Source organism: Crinia signifera, chromosome 19 (assembly GCF_055691185.1).
Source record: "Crinia signifera chromosome 19, ASM5569118v1, whole genome shotgun sequence".
Lineage (NCBI taxonomy): Eukaryota > Metazoa > Chordata > Amphibia > Anura > Myobatrachidae > Crinia > Crinia signifera.
Window position 1 is genome coordinate 72844627 of NC_139226.1, and position 18115 is coordinate 72862741.

The following is an 18115-nucleotide window of genomic DNA, read 5'->3' on the forward strand; positions in this document are numbered from 1 at the left end:
CAGCATCAGATATATCGTTGTAGTGGGCCTTTACAATCATGATTGTGTCCAACTTTCCCTTCAACTCCCCAGCAGTCCTTGGTGGTTTTTGGACACACAATGTACTCATAATCTATCATACAATCTGTTGTACAATCCAGCTGCTGCATACAACCGGTAATCCCACAATCGATTATATGCACCTAACCTGTCTGAAAGCTGCCACACAAATGGACATGCAATCAGCTCCCAATCCCAACTGATGCAGCACATCTGATCAGGACCAATCCCCCAGCGAGCAGGAACGCGCATTGCACGATTGCATACAATCCTACTGTACACCATACACTTTACTGTACACAATAAAAATGAAATGAATGCCGCCCCTGCCAATCTTATTCACTAGCCTCTTCCTATGCTGGTGTGCGCGCTCTCTCTCTCTCTCTCTCTCTCTCTCTCTCTCTCTCTCTCTCTCTCTCTCTCTCTCTCTCTCTCTCTCTCTCATCTCTTGCAGCTAATGGATGTGCCCCACATCCTGTTTTAATTAATGCAGAGTAATTATTTTTTTTTTTTATTTAGTCTAGAATTACCAGCACTAGGGATTGTGTTCAAATGTCATTTCAGACTGACTAAAAAACCTGCTCACCAAACCATTGGACTAACTGGTGCCCTTGTGGTCAGGTTGCTCGGTCTCTGATTTCATCTGTCCAATACATTCAACCGGGGTAGATTGGAATCGAAAACTAGTCCGGGATGCTTCTGGAAGCAGTCCTGGCAGGGTGAGGTCTGTGGAGGGGGACAATATACTTCAGACCTCTGTGGAGTGGAACCATATTACCCTCAGACCTCTATAATAGATTACATCTGATGTAATTTTAACTGTTGGACACTGCTGTGTGGCACAGTCAGAAGGGCCATACACCACTCAACCTGTCTCTGGTCATTAGAACTGAGTTATTTAATCTTCAGCCCCATGGAGGGGCATATATATTAATGCAGTAAACATGAGGACTCAAGAGCATACTGTATGGGGTTAGCAACCCTGTTGGTAACCCCACTTGACCCCCTCGCATAGCAACAAATTGTAGGTGGCTGACTTAAATTCCATGGCCCAGGATCAGGAAAGGAAACAGATGCTAAGAGAGAGAGGTCAGACAACCCACCTGTCTGATTGCAGTAAGTTATGGGACACTGAAGGTCTCATGGGCTCTGGGAATTGTCTGTAAATGCCATTATAAGCATGTCACAGTGTGGTACAGTGTCAGTCTGGAGACAAATGCAGGACCGCATGATAAGGAGTCTGTCTACTTGACACACACACACACACACTCTGCAATATGACTGTTCCAAAATACATTTATAATAATCCCACATCCCTCTACTGTACACAATAAAAATGTAATTAATGCGGCCCCTGCCAATCTCATTTACTAGCCTGTTTCCCTATGCTGGTGCCCTTTGTGTGTGTGTGTCTCTCTCTATCACATTATCAAGAGGAACATCGCAACCACTGGTCGCGTTGTCCCTCTGCAACAGTAGCCTGGGTAAATCTAATCTTACTTAGGTGTTGATCTAATCACTGTCGACCATTAGTGGTCAACCTAGAGATTGTCAACCATATATACCACAACCAGTTCAAATTGCATCCTTGAAATTAAATACTTCAAATGCATCCTTAACAACTGCAGGCCAGTTGCGATCCAGGCCGCCCGGGACGCCAATGATCGGAAGCGGATGTGTCTCCAAAGCAGTTGTGACATTAGATTGGAAGTCATTGCTGGGCTTATCTGTGTGCATTCGATTGAAACACAAGCAGTGTGTTGCCACAGCAACAAAGCTGCTTAACTATTGGTTAGGTTCTGGAAGCCAGGGAAATAATTGTTTATAAATAAATAAGCTTGGTGTAAACATTCTTATGCTAAATAGCTGACTATGCAGATTCAATATATAGGCTCATACCTGCCCATTACTGCAGTCACAAATTAAGTCGTCGTTTACAGTACCAAACTTGACCAATTGCTTTAACCCAATGTACTGATAATGATACTGAGCAATAGCACTGATGGTTCAGGTCTATTACGTTATGGCCATACTTGAGGGCAACTGGTCACTGAGATGGAGTACATTATCTAGTTGTGTCCATTATTTTCTATCTATAGCAATGCTGGATAACATCGATGCTAAAGTGCTATAATTCCTGAGGATAGGGCAGCCATCTGCAGCATGATTTACTGTCCCATACACTGCTAAGAATGGGAGTTTTATCGAAAAATTGACAGCGGTAGTCCGTCATTAAGTCCATTAGGTTTAACCGTGTTAAGGTGTTAATCCACCTGGACTCAAGCCTTAACAGTCTGACTGATCTTTCTCCTCTCCAGATTGATGTGGTGATATGGTCAATCGCTATATGCCTCAAGTCTGATCATTTGTGATTCTTCAGGCAAAAATGCTTTGCAACTTGTTGTTAATTGTTTTTGTTATTTTTGCCGGTGAGTTTAATGGGAAATCTGTGCAGGACCATTTGGTCCCTCATGGATCGAATGGTTTTGCCGACTTACAGTAGGTTACAGGGGCACTGTAACACATACACAATGTAGGATGGTGTGTATATACTCACAGCTTACTGCTGCTGAATAGAAAGAGGTTACTGTATACTGTTCTTAACATCGTGTCTGCTAGGACATTGTTTATAGTGCACCATTACACACCTCTTTTATTCTGTTGTACTCTGGTATATGTCTTAAACTGGGTACACACATAAAATATTTCTGTCCAAACCCTGGAAAACAAATGGACACATAGACAAATTGGTAAATTCATTTGGTTTAACACATTTAGTCGTATAATCATTTTTATCCGTTTTCCAATTGGGAGTGATAGTTTATTGTTATTAAACCCCTATAGGTGAGAGTGCCCATCTGCTTATAAATGCTTAACTTACACCCTATGCGAGTGCGTATGAACCCATAAATATTGCCACTAAAAATATGTATTGGCAAAGAAAGAACGGTCAACTGTTTGGTGGCATTCTGACTTACGCTTACCCAATGGGCCAGTTGCCTGGTGAACCAATTGTCCAGGCTCCAACTCTCCTAGCTCAAGACCACAACGGGCTTGGCCACATGACCTCACCGAAAGAGTCACGTAGTACACAGTTGCATTTTTCAGGGTATGGAATTGCTAATCATTGCAGGGGAGCTGTGGCCCAGAAAAGAATATAGATGCCTAGTGGAGCCATGGCAAAGTTCCTTAGCAACTGTGTAAACAAATGTAGCACTGACGCAATAATGAGAAATATTGGCTCCTTGAGTTTATGATCACACACTAGAAGCGTCATGTTTCTCTGTGTACTGTACATAATTGCAGCCTAGCCTAACCGTGTCTGATGATAATCTGTCTGCAGCATGAACATTGGCATTGCATCCAAACATGAATTAGGCCATTTGTGATGTGTAGCACTGCTACATTCCTTTACTTAACTTTGTTAGCAGGTGGGGCAGATGTCATTTTTGCAGAGAGAGATTTACATTTTGATGGGATGTGCTAAAATTGAAATCTAAATTGCAGTTTAAAAATAAAGCAGCCAGTATTTACCCTACACAGAAATAAATCTAACCTACCCAATTTTAAATATCTATGCACATGTTACATCAGACCTACATGCAGTTTTGCCCATTTTTGTGCTTTTTTGCTTTGCTAAATTAGGCCCTCTGTCTGTTTTGTAGAATTTGGATAAACATTCCCTATGTAAGCATCCATCTTTTTGGGAATGTTTGTGAAACTTCAGTAAACGTTATTATTGTATTGTGGATCCTGTGACAAAATCTTAATCCAATGTATTTTATCCATAGGCTGATGATTTCATAAGAGCCAATGCATGTAACCGCTTAACAGTTATCGCAGAGCAGATCCGTGTGCTACAGGAGCAGGCAAGAAGGGTAAGTATTGGACTATGTAAAGTATATAGACTTAATGATCCACAATTGTTTGCAAATTCATTATTAAGATGTAAACCTAAAGTAATTTTTCGTAACATCAAGCGCACACTTTACCACAATTGCACCCTACTGTATTTATACTTTATGGGGCAGCACTTGGCGACTTGGCTCTGGGACTATACGGTCTGCTGCAAGTACTGGGGGAATCATTAATAAGCATAGAATAGGGAAATTTATGCTTTAGACCTTTTAATGGTAACCTGGAGGTAACAGATTAGGTATTGTACTGTAATTCAGGGGGATGCATTTTGTACCTCTCTTTGAAGAAAAGTGCACTACACTCATTGACGTTTGTCCTCGAAATTTTTTTGGTAAAGGAGACATTAAACTTGTATTGTCAGTTATTACACAATGTTTATAAATACCCAGTTTTCCAAAGACTTTGTCATCACATTATTTGAAATTCCATCTCTGACCACCTGAAATTCATAGCAATTATCTCCGATACATGCAGGTATTAGAAGATGCTAAGAGGGATGCTGATTTACACCACGCAGCTTGTAATGTTGTGAAGAAACCAGGGAATATTTATTACCTCTATAAACGGGAAAGTGGGCAGAGGTATTTTTCCATTCTCTCCCCTAAGGTAAGATACGGTTTCCAGCTGGCTTCAGTATTCTGCATTTTAATGATTTTGCAAACATATATATTTTTTTTATTTTTAAATCCTGATATACTTTGTTTAATTCACAATAGTGGAAAGTACAGATGGGGACATTGGGGGGGATGCTCTAACATCCACGCCCCCTTACCGCCGCCCATCGCTAACATAAGTATCACATATGATCTAACATTATGACAAAAGACAGCTCTGGTGGTGCCCCGGCGATGCCGGCGGCTCTCCCCTCCCTCTCTTACCCAGCTAATTTTGCTGCTGCAGGGGGGGCTGTCTCTCCTCCTCTTCCCTGCACCTGGAAGAGGATGTACAGTGCAGGGAGGAGGAGGAGGACACAGGTCCAGGCAGCACAGCTCTGTGCTGCCTGGAAACAGGTGTGGGGGGCGGGGGATGGTTAGAGCATCCCAAAATGTGGTAAAAACCCGATAACGGGATTTTAACCGCATTTTTAGTTAAGAGAATCTCCCCCATTATCTTATAATCAGTAGTTATAAAGTCCACTTTGTTTTCCTTTTATATGGAATTACTAGGGCTTTAGTCCAAATTCTCACCACTTCTCTGACTTCACAAAACATAATGCAATGTCAAATAAATAGAAAAAAATCTCACAACTGATCTGTAGAATTATATAAGCCAGGTTCATTGGATTTTAGGTGGGCGTTAAGACACTCAAATGTGGGGTTCTTGTTTGAGCTAAGTCCTATTGTTATGGGGGGGGAAATAAAAAAAAGTTATCCTGTCTGTAAACCGTATTGCCTCCAAATTTAGTTTGATTTGTGTTTCCCCTATACAAGTACTGTATACCAGTTTGTGAAGCAGGGAAGTAGGCTCATGACACCCTGCTTTAGGGTAGGCATACTGTAGTATTCTTGAATTTTGTGGTGCAAAGCTTTTGCCAAATGATAGATTTATGCCAAATTTGGTTGAAGATTATGTTCTAGTTCCATAAAGGTTATAAACTATGTTTGGCAATAACTGTATTGATTTCCTCCTTTTTAGGAATGGGGCTCAAGTTGTCCGCATGAATTTCTTTCTGCATATAAACTTCAGCATGACATGTCCTGGACTCCCTTTGAGCACATTGAGAAGCGGGATGCCGAGATTAACATTATCGATAAATTACTGAATGAACAAGTTGCCCTTCCATCATGCGTTGAGCCCAACTTCAGGGGGCTGACAAATTAAACCTACCTGGTGTTTATAGGCTAGGCATATGATTAAAATCAGTGCTTTTTCTTTTACCCTGGATATATATATGTTAACAGAATCAGGATCTATCTACTGAATATGGTTGGCTCTTCATGGTTATAAATTATAACAAGATAAAGTCCTTTTCCATGAAGACAGCAGCTCCTGCAAAATGTTGGATGTTTTTATTAAGAAGAGCTCAGCAGATTGGAGAAAGTGCTGAAGAAAATGTGAAAGGACATGCCTTGCAGTACAACAATGTGCAAATATACAGTTTTATATTCAGGATGTCATATTAAAAGTTTATTGTGAGGCACCAGAGCTTTTACTTACTTTTCCTTCATAACATTGGGCTGTATTCAGTGTGGCCGGCGAGGGGGTTAAAAGGCGGGATTGCCGAAAACAGGCGATCCTCGCTGTTTAACCCCCACGCCGGCTGCTCACCCTCTTCTACGTTCCAGGGGAATCCTTGGTGTCCCCCAAACAGCAAGGTTCACGGCTAATGCAGTGAGCCCGCTGCATTTACCCACCAGCCTCACAGTTTTAGAGGCTGCATACGCCATTTTTCCATCGCTACAAAAACCTAGCGAGAGGGAAATGGCAGTTAAATACTGACCATGCCAGCTGTGATAGCGAGCAGTCAAAAATCATTGAATACACCCCTTTGACTGATCTGGAGTTAGTCTTGTACACCAGTTAAGATAACAGATATTCCCACAGGTCAGTGTACCTGAATTTCTGAGAGGTGGCCAAATAGATGCATCAGCCTCCTACTTTCATACATATGCTCTCTGACTATTAATATTTATATCATTGGCAGTAGGGAGTGTGGTAATAAGTGTAATATGACTTAACAAATTTCTTCTATGATGCTAAACAAGGGGGGGTTTCAACACAATTGCGCTGCTGGGTATGTGTAGTAAAGGAGAACTCCAAGTCTAGTTAGGTACGGCCAGAAAGAAATGACACTGGACACGCTTGTAAATTGTATTATTTTATATTATATTTTACACGTGTCTCCAAGGTCCCGCCTTCAGCCTCAGTCTCCAGCCGCACAGCTACTCCTAATTGTCTGCCGCAAACCCGACATCAGCTTTCCACGCGGCCACCAGCTTACTCCTGCCTCAGCTGCCGCATTACCAGCTCTGACAAGCGCAAGCAGGACACGCTGTTACCCTGCCAGTCCCCCGGATCACCATATTGGGGACGCCGGCTGCTAGCGCTATCGAGTGCCAACATCACTGCCTCCATTCTCACAGATTTACCCGGCTGTCTGTCCCTGCCACTTGGAGGTATCCTCACTTCAGGGTCGAGCTAAACAAAAATCTATTTGGCTCCCCGCTGCCGTCAATATATGGGTGAGAGAAATTCTAAAATTACCCTTCTATAATTACATGAACTGCCTTTCCATCTAGTGCATGTCTGCTTACATGCTAAACTGGCATTACTAATCCATGACTGCAGGATACCCCGTTCTATTTGATTATTAACAATCTATTTAACATCTGAACTGAGCTACCCCAATTACTGGGATTTTTTCATATTATACCTTGGAGACACCCTTTACCATTCAGGATTTAACCCTATATGTTTTTATATTTATGTTTTAGTGTTATTATGCATGTATATGTGTTTATCTCTTTTTTACATTTATAAAAGAGTCGAATTATACTCACTGATAATTCCTTTTTCTTCCTAGAGATCCCATGGCAGCCATACATTGGGATATTCCCTTCCCCCACTAGAACAGACAGGATTGGTTTCTCTTGGGACCACCCACCTTGGGTATAATGGACCCATCCTTCACCTCCCCTGCATCTTTTGAGTGTCTCCGTCTCTTGGTCCCTAGAGAAAACACATCATAACACAAGGGAGGGCAATCAGTGGCTGCCATGGGATCTCTAGGAAGAAAAAGGAATTATCAGTGAGTATAATTCGACTCTTTCTTCTACGATCCCCATGGCAGCCATACATTGGGACATACCCAAGAAATAAACGGGAGGGTAAATGCATGTAAAATAATATTTTATTATCAAGAGGTATTTAGGAAACTGCCTCTTGGAGTACATGCTTCCCAAAGTGGGCCAGAGAAACGTCAAGAGCATAGTGATTCACAAAAGTGTGTACTGACGACCAGGTAGCCGCTTTGCATATTTCCGTCACCGACGCATTGGCCTTGTTCGCCCAGGAAGTAGATACTGCCCGCGTTGAGTGTGCCTGTACAATAGGAGGTATCTTCTTGCCTTCCTGTTTGTAGGCTGTAACAATAGTCTCTCTTATCCATCTGGATATCGTCTGTTTCCCAGGTTCCCTTCCTTTCCTGACACCTTCTGGAATGACGAACAAATGTTTGGTTGCTCTGAAAACCTTAGTTCTTTCCAGATAGATAGAAATCACTCGGACTAGATCTAAAGTATGCCAGGCTTGTTGTTTCTCATTTTCAGGACTAGGATAGAAACTGGGTAGAGTGATTTCCTGATTGAGGTGGAAGGCTGACACCACCTTTGGTACAAATTCTGATGGAGGAGATGGCAAAAAAACTGGTCCGGATAGGCTTCTGGTAAATAGCTCCCAGTTGGAGTAAGGTGTAGAATGGGATTGCTCTCCAAAGATGAGCTGGAATGATGGTACTGTTTGCTCAACGCGTTTCGGCGTGTTCACACGCCTTCATCAGGAGCTGGATGAAGCTCCTGATGAAGGCGTGTGAACACGCCGAAACGCGTTGAGCAAACAGTACCATCATTCCAGCTCATCTTTGGAGAGCAATCCCATTCTACACCTTACTCCAACTGGGAGCTATTTACCAGAAGCCTATCCGGACCAGTTTTTTTGCCATCTCCTCGGACCTCACTGGTGAATCCATATTGCAGGACACAAGCTGGGTATAGTTATACCATAATACTGCATGGTTCCTAATCGGAGTACTATCATCGGCATCCACTACTGGGAAATCACCGGGACTGTGTACAAATTCTTATTTATCCAAGGACACTCAACCACCCTGGTAAATATAAATCTCATGGTGTTTCAGGGATAATCATTGACTCTCTCCAACACATTTGCATCCAGCTGGAATTTGCTTACAGTTTTTTTAAATTTTCCCCCATTGTGTTTTTTTGAGAATTCTCATATGAAATATTTCCACATAAATGTATTGTTTTTAATTCATTTTGTAATAAATTTATCATATTTGAAACCTAGCGCTGTATCATACATTATTCACCCCTTGCTCTTAACCTTTTGGGAGTCTCACACCCTCCCGATACAGCTGCTTTAGCAACTCCTGTGGTTCACCCCTCTTTGGAGTCCTTAGGACAACTCTGTCAGGGAAGATAACCAAATAGGGCTCTTCGATCCATAGAGCCTGCAACTCACTCACTCTTCTCGCAGAGGTAACTGCTACTAAGAATACTGTTTTCCAAGTTAAGAGTCTCAAAGAACATTCCGTTAGGGGCTCAAACGGACACTTGGTTAGGACCGAAAGCATCAGATTTAGATCCCACGGTGCCACTATAGCCTTGACTGGTGGCTGGATCCGCTTCATGGCCCTGTTGAATCTTTTTATCAGTTTTTCTTCTGCTAAAGATCTATCCAATAGCACCCCTAGTGCTGATATCTGCGATTTAATTGTGGCAGGAGCGAGACCCATCTGGAAACCTTCGTAAAGGAACTGTAGCACTCTATCCGTTGTTATGGAGGAGAAATCACCTCTGAATTGGCCCCAATCAATAAATTTGATCCATGTCTTGTAGTATGCCAGGGATGATATGTCTTTCCTGGCTTTCAGCATCATTTCCATAACCTGGGGGGACAGGTTATGTCTTTTCAGGATCTTCCGTTCAATCTCCATGCCTTTAGTGATAATTTCTTGGGCTCTGGATGATAAACCGGACCCTGGTGCAGCAGATCCACTCTGTCGGGTAGGGGCCAAGGTTCTTGTACTGCCATCTTCAGAACATTGACGAACCACAGTCTTCTTGGCCAGTAAGGTAGTATTGCTATGACTTCTACCCGGTCTTCTCTTATCTTCTTCAGGACCTTTCCAATCATAGGGAAGGGCGGGAATATGTATCCCAGTCTGAAGTTCCACTTTACTGACAGAGCATCTATTGCTCGGGCCTGCGGATAAAAAGATTTTGAAAAGAAGCTGTTCACCTTCTTGTTCCCAAAGCTTGCCATCAGGTCTATTTCTGGGCTGCCAAACTTTCTTTCTATTTGGGAGAATATTTCCTGATTCAACTGCCACTCTCCTGGGGACACTACTTCTCGACTCAGGAAGTCTGCCAGGGTATTCCTCCTTCCTGGGATATACACCGCTGTCATGGATTTCAAGTTGTGTTCTGCCCAACACATTATCTTCTCTGACATGCGCATAAGTTTTATACTTCTTGTGCCCCCCTGATGGTTTATGTGGGAAACCACAGTGACATTGTCCGACATAATTCTTAAATGGGAATTGCCGATTTCTTCTTTCAGACAGTTTATGGCTTCCCATACCGCTTGCAATTCCCTCATATTTGATGAGTTCCTTGCTTCTTCTATTGTCCATATACCCTGGACTGACCTCCCTTCGACATGGGCGCCCCATCCGAAGAGACTGGCGTCTGTGGTTACTATACAAAACACAGGTTCCATTAGGCTGGTCTTTCTGTACTCTAGCCCCTGTGTCCACCATATTAGATCCTTCTTTAATTCCTGTTGTAATGAGATCAGGTGTTGGTCGCCACACCCTCTCTTTTGTAGAGGAATCAGTAGCCATTGGAGTTTCATCATTTTCCACTGTGCCCAAGGAACAATTTTAATGCAAGAGGCCATCATACCCAGTAATTGGGTGGCCATAATTAGGGGAAATCTCCTCTTTTGTAGTAAGATGTCGACTAACTCTTTTATCTTTCTGCATCTGTCTGGCGACAGAGAAATTGAGAACTGCTGCGTGTCTATCATGGCTCCCAAAAATTGTATCTTCTGTACCGGTAGCAGCTGGCTCTTCTCTTTGTTTATGACCCAACCTAGATATTGTAGTAGGTCTATTGTCATTTTCACATTGGTTTCTGTCTCTATCAGAGACTCTCCTGCAATGAGCAGATCGTCCAAGTAGGGCCATACTTGAATCTTCTGCATCCTTAATGCTGCAATCACTGTCACTAGCACTTTGGTAAAAACTCTTGGTGAAGTTTTCAGCCCAAAGGGCAGACAAGTAAACTGAAAATGATGATTGGCCACTGAAAACCTCAGAAACTTTCTGTACCATCGATTGATCGGAATGTGGTAATAGGCATCCTTGAGATCTATCGATGCGAGGTAGTCTTCTCTTCTTATCCCCATCACAATAGAACTCAAGGTCTCCATCTTGAACCTTATCTGTTTTATATACACATTCAACTCCCTCAGGTCCAGAATCGTTCTGAATGAGCCATTCGGTTTCCGTACCAGGAATAGATTTGAATAGAAACCCTTTCTGCGTTCCTTCTCTGGCACTAACTCTATGGCCCCTGACTGTAGGAGTTGATCGATTTTTAAGAACAGCGCTTTTCTTTCTTCTGAAAGTCCTGGTATCCTTGATTTCATGAATCTGTGATGGGTGGGGATTTTTTCGAATTCTATACAGTAGCCCTGTTGTATTATGTTCAACACCCAGGTGTCTCTTATCATCATCTTCCAACACTCCGTGAACAGCATAAGTCTGGCCCCAATCTTCTTCACCTGAAGATAGTCATAATTTTCCCTTTTGGCCCCAATCCTTTTCTGGTTGATATCGGCCACGAAAATTTTGTCGAAAGGGCTGCCTGGAGGTATTAGCATTCCCTCTCTTGTAATACGTCTTGCCAGGGCGGTAGGTCTTCGCCTCCCTATAAGCTTGTTTAGATGAGGCCGGGAAGTTGAAGCGATTCCTCTTTTCCTGGGGTAATCGGACTGACTTTCCCCCTGAAATCCTCTGGATCATAGTGTCCAGCTTGGAGCCGAAGAGGAATTTGCCTTCAAAGGGTAAGTTCGTGAGCTTATTCTTTGAATTAGCGTCCGCATTCCAAGGCTTAAGCCATAGAGCCCTACGCCCTGTTACACCTGCTGCCATAGCCTTGGTTGCAAAGGACACCCCGTCTAGTGAGGCTTCACACATATAGTCGATGGCCTTTTGCATGACTTCTAAATTTTTGAGAAGGTATTGTTTTGATATCTTTTCCTCCACATCCGTTTTCAGATTGGAGGCCCAAAGTCGAACGGCCCTAGCAACAGAGGCCATAGCCACGTTGGCTTTCAGGGAGCCTGCAGAGGCTGAGTGTACTTTACGGAAAGAATTTTCAATTTTTCTGTCCATGGCATCCTTAAATGCCGCCGCATCTTCAACTGGTATGGTAGATTTTGATATGATTTCTGCCACCGCTGCATCTACCTTGGGTAAGGTACACCATCCCAGTAGGTCCTCATCCTTAAATGGGTACATTTTTTCTACCCTATTACCCAAGGTAAACTTTTTGTCGACATTGATCCACTCCTTATTTATCATTTCTCTCACCATCTTGTTAAGTGGGAAGGTTCTCCCTTTCTTATCTCTGTCCTCATATAAGGGGTCTCTGTCCGATGAGGAGGCCGCCTCTTTGAAATTCATGGCTTTGTAAATATTTTTCAGCAGGTTTTCTACAAGCTCTAAGTTAAATGATCTGACATCTTCTACTTCACCAGATTCGTCAGGCGACTCCTTAGCTTCACACTCAAACTCATCAGAAGAATCCTCTTCAGGTGTAAACTCTGCTTGTACTCTAGACCTTTTAGTAGATTGACTTTGAGCAAATTCATTCTTAGAAACAAAATTCTGCTTCATCCATGCCATTAACTCTTTAAGCATTTCCGACTGTTCTGGCTTCTTTGCCACTTTAGACTGTGCCATTTCACACAATTCACATACTGACTTTTTCTGACTTGAAGCAAAGGTCTGATCACATGTCATGCAAACTGCCTCTATGAACTTTTTCTTTGCTGTCCTCTTCTTGTGTACAGGAGAGACAGGCGCACTAAAAATGTAGGGAAAACTACACTCAATATCTAGCTCAAAATAACAATACTGATGCCCAAAACCAAAGGGCTTACCTCACTGGGGCATCATCCGGCTTCTGGGGAGAAGGCGCTTCCATGGTCAATACTGCAGCGTTTCCAAACAGCATGCAAACACACCAAGCAGATAGACGCCATGATAGAAATCACTGCTGGCTATTTAACTGTTCCCTGTCTGCCCTCTGTGCTCAGCACGGCGAAGTGGAACTAAAACCACTGCCCAGCGTTTCCGGTGGGACTGGATTCAAAGACGCACCCAGCATCTGTGGGCGGAAGTGACACGTTACCGGCACTTCCGCCCCTTCTGCCTTATCTTCCAGCATGTGTAGCCGCGGCTTTACACAGTCTCCCCAGCAGACCCGTTTCTTCCATACACCAGCATGCAGTGTATGGCGTCCGGACCAGGCACTGCCATGGCAGGATATCGCGTGCAAGGAGACAAATACCGCTGGCCTCCTGCACCTTCTTCTCCCCGGGGAGCCACCCCATTCAGCTCCATGCTGCTCTGAGGTAACCCTGCTTTAAACAAAAATAATCTGTCCTACTCTGTCTACTTCTAAACGGAGACAGGAAAAAAAGATGCAGGGGAGGTGAAGGAGGGGTCCATTATACCCAAGGTGGGCGGTCCCAAGAGAAACCAATCCTGTCTGTTCTAGTGGGGGAAGGGAATATCCCAATGTATGGCTGCCATGGGGATGGTAGAAGAAATACAATTTACAAGCGTGTCCAGTGTCATTTCTTTCTGGCCGTACCTAACTAGACTTGGAGTTCTCCTTTACTACACATACCCAGCAGCGCAATTGTGTTGAAACCCCCCCTTATATTCTGTCCACCTTTATGAGCTTGGCTAGCTCATCCAACACGTGCAGCAGCTGGGGAATTGTTTAACAGGTGCAGAGCATATAGCACCTATATAATTATTATTATTTTTTCATTGGAGCGCCAGGAAAGTGAATTGGTTGCCATTTGGTATCAATCTTAATTCACAACCTCTGTTTTTTTATGATGCTAAACAAGCCAAGAAATTTATATTGATACACTTGGTGCTCCCCTGAAGGCAGCAAATAACCTATAATAACAAAACCACTAATAGACTTTGCACAAAATGTTGGAAAAAAATTGCACCATAAGTTGTCCCACATTGAATAGGCTATATGAGTGTTTATCCATATTTTTCATCAGATGTCTCATAAATGTGTGAGGTTCTAAAAGATTCATAAAAGAAACCACACAAAGTATATCAGAATGGTTTAAAATATATATTGTCATGCCTGTCATGAACCATCATTTGGGTACCCCCGCACCTGGATCATGAGGGGGTAGACACCCCAAAATTCCTAAATACAGCCCAGAGACACAGACACCCTCTTAGCTGAATTCATAGACTGCAACCTCCTGGGAGCTGTGCCTCTCACACTAATGGAGCTATCCACAGGACGGTGTGTTCTATAGTAATAAAATGTGACTTTATTAGATACCAGTTGTTTCGGGAAGTAGTCCCTTGTTCTTATAAGTGTTGGGCCTATCAGGGCATATACCCCTGAGCCTGATAGATGTCTGTCTCCGTAATGTACTGTTTATTGCATGTGTGCAATTTCCTGCCATCCAGTGTGTGAGTGATACATGGGAAAGCCAGGACTGACCCCCCCCCTCTCCCCCTGCGCTCACAACCCCCCTGCACAGGAAGCAGCAATCAGCTGAGGGGGCTGTGACATCACAAATGACTACAAGGGGTTAACATGGCTCATTATACAATCCCAAAGTGGACATTTTCCTTATCAGCATAATTACCTGGCCTTTGTTCTAAGGGCAGTCATTGCAGACTACATGTCTCCAAAACCACAGGGGGTCTCCACATAGCTCTGAGACACCTTCTAAAGAGCAGGATTGAAATCCCTCCAATCAGGACACTCCGTGAGGTCACCAGGGGAGCGGAGCATTCTGGGAGGATGGAAGTTTTGAAGAGGGCACGCACCAGGGGTGGGGGGTTGTTGAGTTTGAGAGACTGCAGAGAGAGGCGGCTGCCAGGACCCAAGCCTGTCCGCCTGGTGCTGGTAGATGGGGACACAGCCAAGCATACTGCCCCACCAGAGCATCACAGGTGCCTGGCTTAAGTGTGCCAGCAGGAGCTGGGTGACTTTTCCAGGGTGCCCTACTCCCAGGAGTAGTGATTGGCGCAGGCCAAGATCAGCAGGACACCATCATCGCCCTCCCAGCAACCAACATCCAGCAGACGCAAGTATTCCCTGAGGTGGATATTCCCGGTATTGGGGCAGGGGTTCTTGCTTTGTGTGGTTCTAGTCATATTGGTCTATTCATAACTGTGTTTAATGTTAATGCTACCTGTATATATATGTACATAGTGTGGTTACGGTTTACATGTTTATTTAGTCTCTATGTAATAAAGGTTCCGTTGGACCTTGCTATTGCGTGCTTTCTGTGTGATCGCAGAATCGTGTGTGGCCCCAGGACCCGTGCAAAGCTCTAAACGCTGCCTTTCTCAAGGCGGAAAATACATGAGGCAAAAGTAATGCACATTATGAGCCTGGGGTCGTCACAATTGGTGGCAAGCAGTGGGGATCACACAGGCCCGACGTCCGGGCAGAGCCAGGGGTCCGTATCGGTATGCGGCCAAGCTCTAAAGGCGCAATAGTCCGTAACCCAGTAGTATAGAACCACACAGAGCAGAGCTCTTATAAACCTAGCTGGAACACCGGGGAGGAAGAAAAAGGTTCCTGTGCGAGGGCATTACGCGAGGGAAGAATTCCGCTTAAGTGCCTGCTTGTCCAGGGGACTTTCCCTGCAAGCGTGAGAACGGTGGAGTGTGCCGGGGCCCAGAAACGGAAGCTGAAGTGAGGGGGTTCAGCAAGTGACGCTGGCCAAGCCCTACTAGTGCAGCACGTTTGGAGAATGGGGCCAGGAAAAGGACAGAAACGTCTAAAGAGAGGCAAGAGGTGCCCACAGTTGCCCAGAGCAGTGAGGCTCATAGATGAGGAATCGTCATGGAGTCGTCTGGCTGAGGAATGGGACCTGAGCAGTCCATCCACGCTGATGCAGCCCCTCTGGGAGGATTGGGAAGCAGCATATCGGTGGATTAATGTATGGACAGGAGCTACTACAGAGGAGAAAGCAGCTTACCTGACCGATGAATTTGAGCAGTATGTATTTGAGGCTGCTGCAGGGAACCTGCTGCATACGGTGGCGTGGAAGGCTTTTGTCACAGAAGTAAGTAACGCCACGCATCAGCTAATGCACAGAAGCCGGGTCGCTGAGGCCAGCGTGCCAGCACCGGGTAAAGTGGGTCCTGGGAAGGAGCCCGCGAAGAGAACTCAAAGGGAGGAGGAGTTGATGGTGCCACCGGGGTGGATGACCGAGGGGTCCACTACCGAGATCCTAGGGGGGGAGGCGGAGGATCTGTGGCCTGCAGAATCTGGAGCTCCATTAGCAAGAATGAGTCTGGAGGACCTAATTGCGGAATGGAGGCTACGATGCAGCACACCCCCTGAAGGCCGCTCACACTGCACTCTTATTCGATGGGTGTACGAGCAGCAAGAGGACCCGCTACATGCGTTCAGCGCGTATAGAAACTGGGTCCTGTGTCCAGGGGAACTGAGAAGTGTCCAGGAGCAGTTGCAGTGTCTCCTGCATTGCTATGAGAATGCAGAGAGAGTCGCCCTAGCACAGGGGCAGCTGAATTCTCCAGAGTGGCTGGACCAGTGTCAGAGGGTAGAGGCAGAGGAACGTCGGCTGCTGCAGCTTGTGCATCCGCACAGAGACACTGAACTAAATTCCCCTCTGACACCGGGAGAAATCACAGAACTGTTCCCATTCAGTGAGTTGGGAAATGAGGAACGAGCTGTGGAGTGTCCCTGCGATTTCGCACCAGGGACCTGGGACTCCCAAGGAGCCCTATCATCATGGACTGTGTCTGTTGCAGATGGACATTGGGAAGGGGATATTTATTCCCCCTGCATTGTGCCAAGTAGTGTGGCAGAGCTGGGCACTGTGGCCCCACCTGGTGATGATGGACTGGTGCACACGGAGCCCGTGATAGATGGAGCAGTGCCAGTATACAGTGCAGGGGCTGCCCCAGAGAATAGCCCCAGAGCAGAGCAGACCTCGGAGGCTGGGACTGTGACTGCTGAGTCCTCGCCACAGGAGGTACAAAGCAGTGGTCAGCCACTGCTCCAAGCAGCTAGCCAAAGGATGGGGGTGCACCCAAAAATGGCACCCCAGGAAGAATGGCAGTACATCTTCCCTTTTGCAGATGTGGGAGATGGAGACTTTGAAACTAGCGGCCAGGGGGTCTGCAATGATTGTGCCCCAGCCGAGGGGGCAGTAATTCTCCCTTACAGGACCACCAGCGGCCCAGCGAATGAGGGCATCTTGCCACAGGATCCCCAGCATATTCAGCAGGGGGAGATGGAAGAAAATGTGTCTGGTGTGTGCTCCGCCGCTCCACCCCCCCAGGAGGATTATCCAGGACTGTTCCCACTTAGCCATCAGAGCCAGGAGGAGCTGAAGTCAAAAGGCAGGTATGTGACCGGGGTGCCAGAGCAGGGAGTAGAGGCTGGGGTGCAGCGCTTCTGTGAATCCCCTGCAAGAGTGACTGACTGTAATTATGTGCCCGGGGAGCCGCTGCAGCAAACAGGCAGCCAAGCAAGCAAACATGGAGGGGATGGTCAGAGGCATAGCTCATCACCCCTCTGCGCCTCAGAGGAAGACACCTCACCACCCAGCATGGCACGAGCAAGAGAATGTGAGTTTGCACCTGGGGCTGTGAGGGTGATGCCAGCAGTGCTGCCGTACAATGCCACCCCACCAGTCCCTCTCATAGCCAGGCTGGGGAAGCAGTGCACCCTGGGGAAGATGGAAGTTTGCCCAGGGGAGGCCCAGCAGTTGTTGTTCCAAGGGCTGGGGGAGGTGTTCGACCCAAAGGGGGAAGCTTTTGAGGGAAGAGCAGGAGAAGGATTGCGGATACCCCCTGCTCTTCTGCAGCCATGGGGTGGAGGAGAATTCCCTGGGCCACTGCCTATTGCTAGGGGCAGGTGGGGGCAGAGTGTGCGGAAGCCCTGCGAGGTGGATGAACAGACAGGGATGGAAGGTTGCCCAGTGGAGGCCCAGCAGTTTCCGGGGCTGGGGGAGGTTTCCGACCCAAGTGGGGTGGATGTGAAGGCGTTGGAGGGAGGAACATTGTCGGTACCCACCACTCCTCTACAGCCAACATCAGCACTGTTGTTGAGAGCGGCCAGGTTCCATGATGCTGGTCTGAGTGCGCAGATCA

At 45.6% G+C, this 18115-nt stretch overlaps 1 protein-coding gene across 1 annotated transcript in view; it reads left to right on the plus strand.

Moving 5' to 3' along the window:
* Window positions 1-5834, plus strand: part of C19H1orf50 (chromosome 19 C1orf50 homolog) — an 18191-nt gene extending 12357 nt beyond the window's left edge. The window contains exons 3-5 of the mRNA XM_083162781.1: window positions 3831-3917; window positions 4432-4563; window positions 5593-5834. Of these exons, the coding sequence (XP_083018907.1) occupies window positions 3831-3917; window positions 4432-4563; window positions 5593-5778 (405 nt within the window). The 3' untranslated portion in view covers window positions 5779-5834. The remainder of the gene's footprint in view (window positions 1-3830; window positions 3918-4431; window positions 4564-5592) is intronic.
* Window positions 5835-18115: the final 12281 nt, after the last annotated feature.